Source organism: Calonectris borealis, chromosome 2 (assembly GCF_964195595.1).
Source record: "Calonectris borealis chromosome 2, bCalBor7.hap1.2, whole genome shotgun sequence".
Taxonomy (NCBI): domain Eukaryota; kingdom Metazoa; phylum Chordata; class Aves; order Procellariiformes; family Procellariidae; genus Calonectris; species Calonectris borealis.
The window spans coordinates 10,125,151-10,142,862 of NC_134313.1; the positions used below are offsets into that span (position 1 = coordinate 10,125,151).

A 17,712-nucleotide genomic window follows, 5' to 3' on the forward strand; every position below is an offset into this window, starting at 1 on the left:
ACAGCTACTATTTCTTAAGGTGCTAAAATACCCCAATGAATGACTTAATCTAAAATAAAAATTCTTTTAAATTAAGGAGGAATTAAAATCAGCATTTAAATATCAACTTCATTTCATACGGAAATTTCAACTTACAAGTTAATAAATCTTGCAGTGTATAGCAAGGCTTTAATGTTTTATACTAATGACAGCAGCAATGACCAAACTTTTGTTAAGTTCAAATACTGTCATTTTCAATTATTTCTTTTCTCTCTGTGACTGGGAATTAGGCTGACTCTTTAAAATCAACATGGTACAAAAAGAGAGCAAGAGTACTGAATTAAAGACTGAATCCAGACACCAGAGAAGCCAAAACTACAGAAAGCCCACGCTATTTTGGACAAACTAAAACCTACTGAGGCCCGAATTCTACCACTGAATTTTGAAGGCAATAGCCTGTCCTCAGCTGGAATAACTAAAATCAGCACCCACGCTGTAAACAGTGAAATGTAGAGCCTTTCCAGGTAAGTTTCCAGTGATAAGTTTCCAGTTTCCCACTTCTCATTTTTGATGCAGGCCTTGGTAATGTTTTTTGGTTCAGGGTTTGTTGGGGTGGTTTTTTGTTTGCTTGGTTGGGTTTTTTTTTGTTTTTGTTTTTTTTTTTGTTGTTTGTTTTTTGTTTTGTTTTGTTGTGTTTGGTTGCTTGGTTTTTTTCCCCCCTCTTCTTTGCCCAAAGTCACCTCCTTTTCAGTACACAGAGACCTGAATTACTAGACCAAATTAAAGGCATTTGAAATGTATTGCTGAATTCAAGTGCTTCACACATCATACCATTAAGCTGTTACTAATACTTCATTTAAATCGAGCAGTTGAGAGGTGGGAGACTGAGAAAGAAAAAGAAAACAGTTCCCCCCTGAGATACTTGTATTCCTTATCAAGAAGTACTGTACCTACACATGGCAAGTATTTTTTTGCACAAAACACATTACAGAAACTTAAGTGAGGAATCATTCACCTACATTAACATCATGCATCTATGCATTAGGAGATTTATTTTAGACTGCAGAAACCAGTACATAAAAACCTTAAACATGTTTTCAGTTCTGCAGTGCAAGCTTGTGCATTATATGTTTAAAAGTGTTCACTAAGAGCATCAGCTTTAGTTAATGTTCATTCTTCAGCATCATAAAACCATAGCTTTAGAGCATTATAAAAAGTCGAATACTGAAATGCCACTAGTCAAATGAACACGATAACATTATAGTTGTAATATCTTGTGATAGCAAAAAATCTTCTAGTGTTTCAAGACTACTGCAATCTAAAAGTTGCAATATAAAAATCCTGTTGCCTCTGGTAACATCAGCATTTCAGAAGTTACCATACCATTGCTAGCTTGTCAGATTTTAATAATAAAAAAGCCCCGAGCACCCTGTTAGATAAGTAAGGAGAAATAGTTTTACAAATGCACTATGATTAGAATTTTAAAGGGCATGACAATTTGTATATAATCCACCGTGAGTACCACTGAACTGCAGCTTTATCCAACTGCTGTGCCCCTCAATCTCCCTATTTTTTTTCCCAGTACTGCCTAGATTCTGATCTAGACAGGTGGGCATCCTTCTCAGCACAGAGGAGATACAAACAACGGTGCAGGACTGTCATTCCCGTTGCTGTTTTGACAGATTCCCTAGAACGCAGCAGCATTACAAAGGCAGGAGGACGGGGGGGGAAAAGAAAGCAGGCTGCAGAACACAGAGAGCTAGTCTATCTGGAAGAATTCTAATTAAAATGCAGTAAAAATTAGTTATCATTTAAGTGTTTGTATATGCAATCTCACAGGTGAGTTCTCAGCATTGCTTGGAGTCTCATTTTAGAACAGGTTAAAGGAACAAATCGCAATTCAGTCTTCCTAGTCTAAAACATTAGTCTTACACTGCATCAGAATGTTCAAAGTTATCTCCTGTTGTCTGTAGGAATCACATTTTTATTTTGAACTTTAACAGCACCTACCTCCAAGTAGTTCTCAGTAAGTGTTCCTTAGCATTATCAGATGAAAGACAATGAATGTAAAACTACTCTTAACTTTTTAGTTTTAAAGGAGAGCTTAATATAGCCTCTCAAGTTTCTAAATTCAAATGAGCAACTCATACTCATTTTGTTTCACTGACTTGGTTTTTAAACAAAGATCAGAAAACCTCTGATAAATCCAACTGCAACACTTAAAAAAAATTAATACTATTCCTCTGCATCCAGACTTTCTGTACTACCGCAAGGACAGAGGAGTGAAACATGAAAAGCATTTTGCAATGAAATGGGCAAGAATTACTTCCTGTAACTGTTCTACCAGCTTTCTTGTGGGTAATCTCTATCAGAAACGGTGGCAACGAGAAACTGGAAGGAGGGATGTTTTGAAGTACAGCAGTTTCCATAGCAAACATCTAATCATAGGCTTAAACTGGCTCAGAGCAACCCAGCATCTCACACCAGAGACTTCTTTAATACCACAAAACCAGGACTGGCCAAAAAATATAATGGGACATATGAACTAAGACTTAACCACTACTTTTGAGCAGAGTAGCTACAGAAATGTTTGACTATGATTCACTCATCCTGAGAAAGAAATACATTCTAATCTACCTCTAGAACAGAAGTTATATGATCATTACATATATTACAAGGATTTGAAGTCAAGTCTAAAACAAGTGCTAGAGCGTCCTTCTGCCTTAAACAAAGCTGGCATGTTCAGCTTTGAAGTTATCATGAAGAATATGTTACAAACTAAGTGAATTTCCAATTTCGTACATCTCTTCCCCATTTTAGAGCTACACATAAAGTGACATACATGATTGACTCTTCCGAATTTTCTTCTAGAAAACTTGAAGGAGGGAGGGACAGTCTTTCAGGCAATGCCTTATACTATACTGAAGTATGCATGGCAATCATTTTGTTATACAGAATCGTAGCAAAGTACAACTAAGAAAAAACCCAATCTGATTTTTAGAACATGTTACACTTGCAGATTTTTCTGATAGTAACTAGAATGTGCATTCAGATACATGGACAAATAATGACATCCACAAATACAATTATCTTTTTAAAAATATTTATATTTTAAATATTTATATGTTTAAATATTAAATTCTTAACTCCAAAAAGTGTCTCATCTGACATGTACTCAGAAGAATCTTGAATTAAGCTATTAAGGTTCCACAAGTAAAAATTAAACTAACTACTGATGGAAAAACTGACTGAAATAGTATTTGGATCAACCACTTAAAGCAGATCAGTTTATATGTACTGCAGGACTAATTTTTATCATTTGTTGAGAAATGCAATAGTGGTGGTAGAAAAACAAATCTATCAAAAAGCAATTGCTAGTTAAATATCAGAACTAGCTGCTTGAAACTTTTTCTATAGTGCACATTCAATAGAAAAAAAGACTAATGATTTTCCAAGTGGCAAGTAGGGGCCTTGTAAGATGTGCGTATGACAGCACAGCTGAAAACAATATTTATAAATTGTTGATCTGCTGGCCTTAAATCATGTTACAGGGAATTTCTCATCTTGTTTTATATGTGACTTCATATTTGTGGAGCACAAACAGAGGCATCTTGAAGAGTAGGAGTAAGAAGCATATTGTTCTGGCAGATGGAGTCAAAGCATTATTTGAGAAAGAGCAGAAATTCCAGAAAATACCCCCAATTTAAGTCCATAAAAAATAACCATTTTTGGTTAAAGCTGAAGTACCCATAGGTAAAGCTTACCTTAAAGATCAGTGTAATTTTGCTATATAAAGGAAAGTGTAAGCTTGAGGGCACTGTAAAGAGTAACAAAGGAAAGGGCCCACTTGCATCCAGAAGCCCTGTAAGAACGAGCACAGGGTAACTAGGCGCTCCTTGTTCAAACAGCAGTTTCAGAAACCTTTGTCTCTTATTCAGATCACTCTTCAGATGTAAAATCCAAGCGGGTATTTCTGTACATACTGTCTGGGCCCTCAATTATATGCAGTAAATAAAGCATGGGCAGATAGACAACTATTGATTTTAGTCATTTAGTCTGAAAATTTGCTTTAGAAAAGAGACAGGTACTGGCAGTTAGAAATAAGAGAAGAAAAATAAGGCTGAGGAATGGGAAAAAAACACCACCAAAACCCCACAAACCAAAAAAGAGAAACCTGATGGATTTAGCAAGCTGAGTTCATGTGAAAGCATGAAAAGCTTGTCGTTACAGGAAGGCTGCTGAGCCTCCTTACCAAGCAAGTTTTGAAGCAGCTAGGGTTGGACATGAAACAAACATTTAAGCTTGTTTGCACAATTGAAGTTGGTTTTATGGAAATTTCCCAGTGCTAGCAATAAACACTTTTTACGCTTACATAAGTGTTTAGCCACAAATACAGACATGGACCAAAAAAGGCGACTTTTCAATTGTAAGATAAGTGGCATATCCTCAAGATCAATTATCACAGAGATCTTTTTTGAAGGCATACCTGGCAGGTAATACGCCCAGGAGTCACTGAATGTAAAAAAAAGAGAAGGGTGTCTACATATAAATAAATTTTTAATCCTCACTTTAAGTACTGTTACAGACAGGACAGACAGTTGTTACTAGTGGCTAAACGGGAATTAAACCCTCAATTTTTAACAAATATAACTACAAAATATTTGAGTCACCTAAAAACCTGTGCTTACTGATCTCTCTATCTGATGTTACAAAACACGGAGTTTACAATTTTTAAAGAAGTCTAAACATGGTTATACAATTTCTGGAGCAATTTTTAGGCCAACAGAATCTAGACCAAGGCGATTGAAAGACTTTAAGACAAGAAACATTAAGAGCGGTTAAGCAGAGCTGTGCTATCAGTTTCAAGAGGAGACTCAGCTACTAAACGTCAGTAGTTATTTCCACTGAAAAGAAAATAAAAAGGTATCTGTCATAAAAACTAAGCCTAAAGATTGCTTAAAAAACATGCCAGTGCCCACGAATAAAAATACCTGTCAATATCTTCTATTTTCTGCATATTAAACAGTAATGACGGTACTATCTTGTCCATGTGCTGAGGTTCCCATATAGTTGCTCGAAGTTCATCATTGACTGTTTTTCGAACCACTCCCTGAATGCCCCTGATTCCAGCAATTCGGATCCTAAGGAAGGAAAAAAGGAATTACTGAAAAGAAAACACACAGCACCTCCCAGTAAGGCTGTTTACCTATTAGGCAGTAGTAATTATGTAGTGGAATTCCATTAGCAGTTCTCAAAAGCAGTAATTTGGAAATTTGGCCAATTCATTAAGGTTGCCCATATTGCCTTTAAACACCTTTATAGCTCACAAGGAAGCTGACACAACAAACATCTGAACAGAAGATGATCTGTAAGTATAATGCTGACACTGATCCACGAATACTCAAACTGTGTATACCACCTCCAAGAAAAGTCACATGGCTAAAACCCCACCAACTCTACACAATTTACTCCCCATCAGTTGAAACTGTGCACAATCTCAACCTATTCCAGTGCTGAAGAAAAATATTGTGAAGTTACCACAGCAAAGCTGAAGCAATAGCTGCCAGAGCCACGTGATCATGTCTAAAAGTTGTAATTAAGGCTGTGGATTAATATCATCACAAATCATTAAAGATTTATGCAAGATTCACAAGATGGAAAGCAAAGGATAATTCTATCAACTTAAGCCTTACACACAAAAGGAACCACCACTTTTATCCTAAAACCGTTTGAACCAAATTAACTGAGAACTGATCAACAACAACAATAAAACAATAAAAAGGAAAAATTAATGTAAGTTCTAAAAAAGACTTAGTCTAGCTATTTTGTTTTGTTGAACAAAAACAGTTTGCAGGAGAATCTGTACAATGAAATGAATGGCAAACTATTCTTTTTTGAAGTGGCAATAGCAAATTATCCATAATAATAAATGGTAGGAATAGAATTTTACTTACTGAAAACCAGTAGAAGAAAGGGTGATACAGCGATCAAGTGAAATATGCATAAGCTTTGCTAAAATTTGAAATTATTTCTATTAAAATCCATCCCTCATTTTTTAAATCTTAATTTCAGTATGGATAACACATAACTAGCCTTTGTTCAGTCAAATTTGCTGCATTAAAACATGTGCTAGATGAACTACAGAGCTAACCGAACTCTATAATTAATATTTTTGTTTAGATTTCCATTTGTAAATACTTAAATCTGTAGCCCCCTGTTTTTCAGCTATTTCTGCACAAAGCCATGTGCATTCAATATGGATCCGATACCATTCTAGACCTTTCAAGACAGATTTAATAGGGTTACATACAAAACAGGGAAGAAGAGAGATGCATAGCTAGAAAAGCACTTGCTATTGCTGTACTACAACTACAGTGCAGTATCCAATATTAAGTTTTCAATATTAAGGATCTAAGATTGACATTTAAGACGCAGAGCTTCCATCACTGAAACTTTTTTTTCTTTTTTGCTTTTTAGTTATTAGTTCTTAAGGTAATCAAGTTTTGCTGACTGTGGCTTTAAATACATTAAATAGTAGCACTAACCTCCCCTGCTGAAAGGGAAATCTCACTTACCAGGTGAGATTCAGTTTCAGACTCAGAAGCCTACATTACCTGACTACATGGGTAGATGATGTTCAAGATCCCATTCAAGCCAGTCAGTTCAGTGGAACCTCAAGGCGAACATCAACTCCAGATGTCTGTTTTAGGATGAACTGAATTACTCCCTAGCCCGCATCAATGGTGTCGACTACTTGCGATATCTGCATTTAGAATTGTAATCTGTAGTCATAGCTCATCTGTTTTGTTGAATTACCTCAGTACCTACAGCAACTCTGGTATGCCAAGTCCAAGAATGACTGCTGTTCATCTCTTTCAAAAGAGATATATTCAAACTGTCCAGGATGATGCAGAAAAAGTGATATCGCTATACATTTCATTAACCTGAGTAAAAAATTGATTCACGTGGGGAAAAAAGGCCACACTTTTGTGTATTGAAGTGCCACTAGCACTAATTTCACGTTCTTACTATTGTACAGGAGGTTGAAAAATGAGGGTTGAAGTACCAAGGAAGGTGCAGCATCAAATTTCACTACATAGAGGAAAGGTTTCATTCCTCTAAAGAAGGCTCAGATTGATTTAAATGTAATCTCTGCTTTAATACCTAAGTCACGTACAGTCTTATGTCACTAGGATGAAATTCCTCCCTGTCTAAGGGTACATCAACATTGCAAACTGAAGCACAGATAACAGTGCAGGCTGACAATTTGAAGAGCAAGAGATCAGCACAGTTCTCTAACTCCTACAGCAATCACAGCTTTGAGGTATTTTACTTTGGGGTCTCTTTATGAGTGGTAGATCATACTTAATAGATGAATCAGGGATGCACTAGTCTCTTAATTCATTTCACGTTCATTACTAATATTACTTCTCATTTGCAAGGGGCAATGAAGGTGAAAGTCGTTCTAAAAAACCTGAGCTGAGCTTCATATCCTAACTTCTTATTTACTGTAAAACATTTCATAAGTAGTTTAACATTTCTGTTCTAGTTTCACTAAGCCTAAAAAGGCAAAATCTCAAAAAGCTCATTAAAACGTTTATGAATACTATTTGTGACCATCAGCTTCAGCTAAATATACCGCACCTGACAGAAGCCTAAGTTATGAGGTAGTTGCATGATACGCTGGCTTCACTAGTGACATCTGCTTAAGCAGTGCCCATCCCCTTTCCCCTTTGGTCCCCGAGTACAATTTACCATCCCTTCAGTTCTTCCCCAAACAATTCATGGGGTCATCCTGTAAAACCATTCACTGGAATAATCTTCCTGAAGGGAAAGGGGGTGGCAGCAGGGGGAAAAGCATAGGAGAAGCAGGCAGATTTAATCCTAACTCTTTTAGAGACAAAGTTTACAGCAGAACCCTACAGCAATAGGGCAACAAATAAGATGGCAGTAAATTACAAAAAATAAGGAGGAATGAACCAGAAGACTAAAGGAGGAACAAAGTTTTTGTTTGGTTTTGGTTCTTCTTCCCCTAAGTGAAGTACACAGTATTCATTCTTTTTGAAAATATAGTTCACAGATTTTTGAAACTGTAAACTTTAAGAAAAATCCTTATGCGTTGCAGCTAACAGAACAATGGTGCACCCAAGGGGTTGAATAAATGTTCAGCACATGGATTTTTAATAGTTGGCTGAACAATTTAATGCATGGAAATAGAAAAGGTAAGTACAACAAAGATGCAAATCATATAATCTGAAAAGCCTTAAGTTTTCTAAAACGCTCAGGAGTTAAATACTGATTAACAATTCATCTAAAGAACACATCGCTAGGGGGAGCTGAAGTAAAAAAAATTGTGGTGCTTACATAATAATGTAAAATTTGTAATACTAATTCATGAAGGCATTTCAGTTTCACACACAGTATCATACTGCAGACATCTAAGAAAATTCAATTTTAATGAGTAATTCTCAAATAGCAGACTCAAAATTTGCTTTTGCTATTCATACAAGTAGCCCCATTAATTTCTCAAATGAGTTATGCAACTCACACACATTTACAGTAATAAGTAGTGCCTTTCTGGAGACAATCCATGCAATCTGGCAGGCATTATTCAGGTAAAATTCCACTTAAATATTCTAGGAGTTCTAGCCACCTAAGATTTGCAATCTTTGGTGCTATCTAAAAAGTCAGACTTTCATTTTCTTCCTATGGAATGAACTATTCCACTAAATATTATAATCAAAGCTGTATTACAGACTATATTAACATGTTAAGACAGTTTTCTGTAATACATACAGAATGACACTTACTCGGTTTGTACTTCTGGATCGTGGTCACATGAATGACACATGGCACTGAATCGAGACACAAAGAAGTCATAGCGTCTGTGATATGAAGGTGTGTCTTCCTCAATGTTGGCAAATTTGACAAACTGGAAAATGAAATACGTTTAAAAAGCTTTTGATACGAGTTTACCAAAAGAAAATAACGAATACTAAGTTTCATTTAAGAAGTAACATAAAACATTGCATTAGGAAAAGAATCCAGATTTGACAATACCTAAATATTTAACTTCAGAGAAGAAATAGTTAAATTGGATAGTTTTCATTTTAAAGACTTTCCACTAGAACTTCATTTAGATCATTATGAAAGGGTGCAACTGCATGAAGTACAACATACTATGCAATATGGAAACATCTAACACCATTCACTGAATAGTGAATGTCACCAATTCATTTAGGTTGGAAAAGATCTTTAAGATTGTTGAGTCCAACCATTAACCTAGCACTGCCAAGTCCACCACTAAACCATGTCCCTAAGCACCATGTCTTTTCAATACCTCCAGGGATGGTGACTCAACCACTTCCCTGGGCAGCCTGTTCCAGTCCTTGTCAAGCCTTTCAGTGAAGACATTTTTCCTAATATCTAATCTTAACCTTCCCTGGCACAACTTGAGGCCATTTCCTCTCGTCCTATCACTAGTTACTTGGGAGAAGAGACCAACACCCACCTCGCTACAACCTCCTTTCAGGTAGTTGTAGAGAGCAGTCCAAGCAATCAAATGGTACACCATCACTGGCAGGTTAACTAGCCACATTCTGATTTAACAAAATTCAAGGGAAATAAACTTGGAGGCATTCTGTCAATTCAGTCTATTTTTACAAAAGGGAAGAAGGAGGAGTCAGGGAATTATAACCCAGTCAACTTTAATTCCACTCACAGAAAGACACTCTGAAAAACTTCCAATATGCAAACATCTACAAAGTAACGAAGGGGTAAGTAACAGTCAACATGGATTTGTCAAGAACAAATCAATCAGCCCAGCCTAAATTATTCCTATGACAAGGAAATAGATTTTGTGAATCCAGATGAAGCAGCATCTGTCATATCTTAACTTCAGTGATGCTGTTGACAAAAAATTACACAAAATTCTCAAAAGGAAGCTAAAAAAACACTGTTAAAAGAAAACTCCCTGCACGACAGATGCAAAAGAGTTTGGAAAAAACACAGAAACACTCATTGAGTGAACTTCTGAAGGGGCCTGTCTGGAATACAGTAGTATTTGAGTTTCAGTAGAGCCTTAGATGACAGAGTGGGCTCATCAGATTTGCAAAGAACACTAAGCTGGCCAGAGCTGCAAGCACACTTGATGCCTGGTTCTTGACAAACTGGAAATAGGACCTGAAAAATCAAGGAAGCAATTAGGAATGACAAATCAAAATACCATTTTAAGACAGCTGTACAAATACAAGCCAGACACAGCTGAATGCAGAAAAGAAACTTAGGGTTCTAATAAACTGCACATTCAACAAAAGTCAATGCCCTTCTACTGGCATGAAAAAGAAAACAATATATTGTGATAAATCTGTATTACCCTTGACACCTATGAAGAAATTTTTGCATCTAATTGGCACTAATAAGCCCTTAAATGAAGTACTGCATCCAGTTGAAGCACCACAGTTGAAGATGGTGATTAACTGATACAGTCCTTCAATTATTCAAGGGATGAACAAAGCTTTAGATAAACACCTGTTAAAAAAGACTGAAAGACATTAAATTATCTAGTCTAGAGCTGCCTAAAATATATTAGTCTTACAATGTACAGAAGACAGCTATAAAGAGAAAAGAAATAAATGGTTTTCTTTATCCAATGGTAATAAGAAAAGCAATAATGGGCTTACGCTGAAGCAAAGGCTACCTAAGTTAGACTCTAAAAAACCCCTCCTTTCTAAAGCGAGCAGACTGCCTAAAGACATTTTGGATTCTCCACCACTGACAGTTTTAAGAACAGACTACAGAGGGAAGAAAAAAGGGAAAGGGAAGGTTGTCAGGAAAGGTTTAACATAGTGCTGGTTCTGCCCTGAAGCAGAGAGATGTCCCATTAAGATCCCTCCACCTTTTCCCACCCCAGTATTCTTCTTACCAATCGCTAAGCACAGGCTGAGGCATTTCTTGTATACCTACCGAGACGTAGAACCTGCTTTTATCGGCGTGTTACCCACACACATCTAGACAAGCCCAAAGTATTTTAGCATAGTCTACAGCATACTGATTTGTGGAGGTTTTGAGGGAGTTTTCAAGCTGAAAGTGAAAGCTGTGTATTTCAGAAAAAAAACACCACTTTTCTACTCTTTTTTAGTCTTTTTTTCTCTTTTAACTAGTACACTTCTCCATTTCTACTCTTTTTTCATCTTTTTTCTGTTTTATCTAGAACACGTCTCCATTTCAAATGCACTACCAGTTCACCCACTGAAAGCTACAGGCGCAGCTGAAAATGATACAGTTTGTAAAACTATATTCTCAGCCATTACTGAAAACGGAGCAAAATTGTATAATACTAGTCCATTTTACCTGTCCTTCTGTAGAGAATATCCTGTATAGTCAGGTGATAAGAAAGTGACATACAGTCAAAAACCAATTCTGTATAGTCTACTGCCACAGTTTGAAAGACAATCCACAAACAGCGACCATACTTTTATTTCAATACAGTGAGTTATAAAAATGATCATTTCCTTCCCAATAGACCCTGGAAAATGCTTTAAATGCCTTATGTCTCACTGGGTTCTTTCATGGAATTGTTAATTCCAAAACAGACGTAGATTTTCTAAAGTTTTTTTGAAGACAGGAACCTAATTAGTCCTTACAATTTAATAAAGCATAAAGTTCAGGGTTTTTAAAAAAAAAAAAAAAAACAGTATGATGTTAGTGTTTTCCAGACATTCAAGGGTTCAAGTCTACAACTGATTCACCCAGCAAACTTCCATAAAAGCATGTGAAAGAATGGAACCAAACAGTTTAAAGAACACAGAACACTATGGGAGTGGCTGTGAGAATATTAACTCATCTAGCATTTAATATTAGTATATTAGTATTACCTAAAATACAAAATTATTTGATTGACAGGATCTTCCAACATGAAAACTTAATATAACTCTAATAACTGTTTTGCTAGAAGAAAGATTTATTGTACTAAGAAATTGCTTTGTAAGAATAAATGACGAATTTGGGCCAAGAAAGTGTTAGGAACTCTCCCTCTCGCTCTGGACATTTCTCCTACATCACGATGTAGCTTTGTAGCAGAGAAGCAAGTACCCGGAAGTTTTACCTCTCAAAATGGCATGCACAGTAAAATGTCCAGAAAGGGCAAAATTTTTTTATTTCCTCGTGTATAACAAAGCAATTTCATCCACTGAACATAAAGCATTTCTGAAGCATATTCCAGCATATTCCAGCATATTCCAGAATTCAGATGACTGAACATTTAGGCCACAGGAAAGCTAATGGTGATAACACTGTTTTGAGTTGCACTGTCATTCAGTAAAGTATACAATTCCATTTTAAGTTTTTACAGTACACACGAGTCTATACTTTCTCCTTGCTTAGCAGTGGTGCTCTTAAGCTGTTATTGTTGTTAAATAAAGAATATTTTACTCCTAAGCACCTAAGAGATTTTCAAGCATACTTCAAATACAAAAATTATTCAATCTCATAAGAGTTTTGTCCTTTTTTAAAGTCCAAGCACTTGTCTGGGATATACATACAAAGCTTTTATAGATATAAACATGTCATTCAGTCATAGTAAATGCTTGCAACCACCCACTGATAATTTATAGAAGTTTTACCAGTACAAGCATCTTCTATATTTGTACAATACAGAAGGTACAAAAGGAACTTAAATTGGTAATATCTTATTTCCATTAATTTTGAAACCAATAAAATTCAATCAGTATAAAACCATATAAATCTATCATGAAATAAAGAAGGAACATATTATCTATTCAGAAGATGTTTGTTCCAGACTGAGTCAAGAAAGTTGGATCACATTACCAGAGAAAGAGAGATTGTGCTAGTTCTGTAAGTAAATCATGCAAGTTCTCAACTTAAATTCCTAAGGACATAATTTCTTATATATATTTATGCCGTCTTATCACTTATGTAGCCAGTACAGTAGGAGAAAAATCGTAACTTTTAATGCACCCTAAATGTCTTTACATAAGGTTAGGTTTTTGCAGCAATTCAAGAACAGACAATCAGCATGCATTGTATTTAAGTTTGAGTTATGTTATTTAAAGTATCTCCCTGTAAAAACTGTAGGCTGGATCTGAGCAGTTTTGTTTTTGTTGTTTTTTTTTTTTTTTACATTTGAGCTACCCAGTCTGTCTTCTACAGCCTGCAATTTTCTCATGTTTCAGATGGGGGAAAGGGGGTGCTGATGCTGATAGTTACCATCTTCTATAGACAAAGCTACTGTATTTCATTATTAGGAAACTATCACATAGGAAGACATGATATCCTATAAACATAAGACTCTTACAAACTACACAGTACAGCGTTAATGAGAAGTGTGTCAATGTATGTATGTATTTCACACCAAACAAATGCAAAAACGACAAACACATCAACTTTTCTAAATAGAAAAGTTCCAAACACTGAATTCATACATTAACTTCACAAACACAGTATTAAAATGCTCACAACAAATAATAACAAGGTAAGGTTCTCAGCAATAGAGATTGGCAATTTAGTTTAGTTATTAATAGTTAAGGTCACTTGACACTTCTTATTTTGAGTTTTATTGGAATGGGATGGATAGCTTCACATTCTGTTTTACTTCATGCCACTTGGATGAAAATTATCCTGAACGCCACGTGTGCAGTTGTGTAACAAAGTCAGTAATGGTATGTTGGCTTCCAGGGCCCCATTAGTGTGGCTATAAAACTGCAAGACCAGAAAGCATGAGCATGAGGTGGGGAAGCAATACTTAAGTGAGAATGACCCTAAAAGGATCGCCTAAAGCGATTTATCCAGCATCACTCAAATTCTAGTAGACGCAGACATAGAATTTAGAAGATAATTTAATAACCTACAGGATGAGAAAGAGTGCTTTGTGTAATTCTGTCTGTCTGTACCTTTAACTCCTATAAAAAAAAGATAGAGCCGGGATCCTAGAGATGAAATACTTCACTGTATATTAAATCACTACTAGCACATAATTCTCTATTGGTACATGGAACGAAAGAAGCATCTTGTAATAAAAATAAGTTTCCATCACATACTTCCAGATTAGCATGCTGCAGACAAGACAAGCAAGACAAACAAATGAGTACTCTACAGGGAACATTAATTCTGACATTCTTTAATTTCAGAGTCTTGACATTTTATACTATTTTTACATATACATGCACTTCAATTCTACCAAAACCAACTGCTTTTATAAGCCAACACTAACATATAAAAATCTTGTTGTTATATCAGGCACTGACTGGTCACTTTTCCACTTGGGATACTGCTTGTCTTCTTTAAATAACAAATGATGACAACTAGCAATAACAGTCACCTTCTCATGCACAGGAAGCCCAACACTGTCACTGATGGTATCATTTCACTGCTCCTAAGAAGAAACTGCCCTTCTAAAATGAAGCGCCCTACCAATTAAAGAAAGCATTTGTGGTAAATCATTTAAAATGTGGTAACACTTGGTTCTACATATTTCTGCTATTTTTCAGATGAAAAAACAATGTTTTAGTATCAAAATACAAAGAAGAATTCACCCTGTCAACATTCCAAATTAGCTTAAAATTTTTTGTATTCATATGAGTTTCATCAACACAGTTTAAGATGAAAGTTTTACTAAATTATGCACCCCATTGTTTTTGACCAGCTGCTCACTAAAGAAATTTTCTGGACCATCTCTACAAAAAACTGACAGAAAATCGAAAGTATTAAAAAAAAAAAATTCTCTTGTCCCAAAAAATTTTGACCACAAGTTCAAAGATTTTAAAGCTGTTCACCCCTAGACAGGAAGAACAAGCATAATTAATTCATTCTATCCTAGTAATATAACCACTTTGGATCTAAGCAATACATTTAATTATTTGTACATGAGAGATAGAGATGTTTTACATGATATTCAGTTACTGAAATTCTGTAAAATGGTTATAGAGAGAAATTTAGTATTGCCATAAGTTTCTAAGTAAAAGCTTACTGCAGTCAGCGTTCAGATTCTGTAATACTTAAGCCAAGGAAATCTCACTTTTCCCCACCACATTTTTTCAGTTTCCTCACCAGCATATGCTATTCTAGCACATGGTTAATAAAAATATCTTCCATGATAGAAAAAGACATTTTGAACTTCATAGACGCTGCCAATTTGAAATCTGGTCTACTTCAAAAAAAAAAAAAATACAATTCAACATATCCACTATTGAATTTCACCTGTTTTCAAGCATCTGCCTATATAAGTAGATTTACAATTATGTTATAAAAAAAATCATTGCTGCTGTAGGAAACAAGCTAACATAATTTACATATGCAACATATAAAAAGTCATAGGAATTAATTATATGTAACCTGATGATCAGACATAAAAGTACATAAATGAAATACAAACAATTGTTTTTCTAAAACAGTAATCTTTGGGTTTGCTTTTTAGAAGTAAATCAACTTAAAAAATGAAATTTATCTTCAAAAAAGAATTTAAGAAGTCAAACAGCTGAATGAAACTTTCATTTTTTTGTAAGATATAGAGCACCAAGTAGAGTAAGTTCTGCATTCAAAACCAGGTATTTGGAAGTCAGGGAAAAAGCCCTGGAAAACAGTGGGAGCTTCCAGATCTTTCCAAGACTTTAAAGTACTCGGAGTCATTCAGTTTCATTTGAAACCCTGACTTCTGAGCAACCACAAGAGTCCCCTCAGCTGAAGCAAAATTTATTTGTGAGGCTGAAAAAAACCCTACAACTCAAGTAAGACAGTTGAATCTTACTTGAAAGACATCACTGCCTTTGTATCCCAGTGAAGCTTTAAAAGTCAGCTTTGGGATGGAAAATAATAAAGATCTACTTATGGCCACAATCATACTCCTGATCCTTAAGTGTGAGCAGACTATAAATTTATATTGGCCTGAAATTGAGTTTAACCTAAAAATATTATGGAAACTTTTCCAAAGGTTGCCTGACTTTTCACCAGTTTAAAGACACTTACTTCATATGCAATTTATTCTTCTCTTCCAGACAATACCAGTTTCCACTCCAAAGTGGTACATCAGAATAACTGATTGATGAAACAAGGTTAATGAAACATTATTCAGTCACTCTACCACCTCTGCTCTTTTTGGGGTTTTTTGTTTGTTTGTTTGTTTATTTCCTTCAGGAGGAGAGGAAAAACTAAAAAAGGGTTAAATGTAATGGTAAACTTTCTCCATGTCTGACAAAATTTATTTCATAACACAGTAGGTCAGCGCCCTTGGTAACAGACAAGCTGTCAGTGCCAATACACTTTGCTTCTCTTGAGTCAACACAAAAAGACTCTAGCTTTTCTCTCCATTGACTATAAAAGGCACCTAGGGAAATTAGCATAATTAGGCTAAAATTAGCCTTTGGAATACTGTTGAAGAGCCATATAGATTCACTCTCCTCACAGAATTTGACATGTTATTTAGGAAAACATAATTATTTTTGGTTACTGAGTTTTACAACAGACGAACACAAATTATCTCCTAATTTAGGAAGTCCATTAATCTGCTTTTCTCATAAAAGACTTCATTAGGAACTGACAGGGATATCAAACAGATTACCATAAGGTGGAGTTCTGTTCAATAACATTCGTTTGGAAGTGACATGTCTTGTACATCAGACTGGAGGTTGGCAGTAACTGTTTACCACCAAGGATTTTAAACAACTGGAAAGTGATGCACATCTTGCCATTTGGCAGCCCAGGAAATAAGTTCCAAAGCTATTTCCCTAAGAGGATTTGCCCAGGCATTATTATACAAACAAATCAAAAGAAGCAGGGTAGTCTGGCTCAAAGATATTTAAATAAATAAATATATATATTTATCGCATTACCCTCAGTAAAGCTGCCCTGTTAGTTTGGAGCACAAGGGGACACTCCTTCCCCATATCAGAGGAAGAACTCTGCATTCCAGCATCATAAGAAGTTCTACTCCAGAGTAGCATCACTCTACTACACTCTCCTGTCTCCCTGAACTGCAACTCCATTTAATTCCATCAACTGGGAATCAAGCCCAAAGGAAAGCCCAACAGTTTTACAGAATCCACAAAGAACCCCCACACTGCTAACAATGGCAATGTACAAGAAACACAGGCATTACTTCTTTACTCATGTAAAAGCAGTCACTCTAGGTGAAAACAGTCCACATCACAATCCTGGAATTTATGAAATTCCTATTGTACTAGCTGGAAATACAATGGCTAGAAGGGAAGTATGAAAGAACTATAATACTGCTTGCACCCATCACTCTATTTGGAAAACTAGATGTCTAAATTTTCTTTTTGACACTTTTAGTTATGCCCTTCAAGCCTGATCTGAATCTTGAAATATTTAAGCTAATAAGATGGTGAGGTTGTAATACTGCAAGCGTTTGCCTCCTGGCTACTTTTCAGCTAACAGGAATCTTTCTGTGTAGTCAGTGCTGTGGAGAAGGATGTTATTTCCTCCTTCTCACACCATTGCTCTCGTTGCTGGAGAGCAAGAAAACAGTCTTACCTATACAATGGCTTCAGGAGGTCTGTTTAAAGATTCAAAATACGAATTCACAGAACAGCTTTCCTACTCCTTCCAGAAGAAGTAGTTATTTCTGTAGGGGATGAGCCCAGCCATCAAAAGAATTTGAGAGACTGAAAGGAAACAGTTTTTCTGCCTCCAGCTGGTATCTGCTCTGTGTTTAGGCCCAAATGGTATACCCTGCCACACACAGAATCTTCTCAATTCATG

General features: G+C 35.8%; 1 protein-coding gene across 11 annotated transcripts in view; it reads right to left on the minus strand.

The window, feature by feature from the left end:
- EFR3A (EFR3 homolog A) overlaps positions 1 to 17,712 on the minus strand; it is an 87,307-nt gene that overhangs the window by 42,776 nt on the left and 26,819 nt on the right. For all 11 annotated transcript variants that reach the window (XM_075141150.1, XM_075141149.1, XM_075141151.1 and 8 more), the window contains 2 exons: positions 8,790 to 8,911; positions 4,971 to 5,120 (listed from right to left, as the gene is read on the minus strand). In XM_075141150.1, coding sequence (XP_074997251.1) covers positions 4,971 to 5,120; positions 8,790 to 8,911 — 272 coding nt within the window. The remainder of the gene's footprint in view (positions 1 to 4,970; positions 5,121 to 8,789; positions 8,912 to 17,712) is intronic.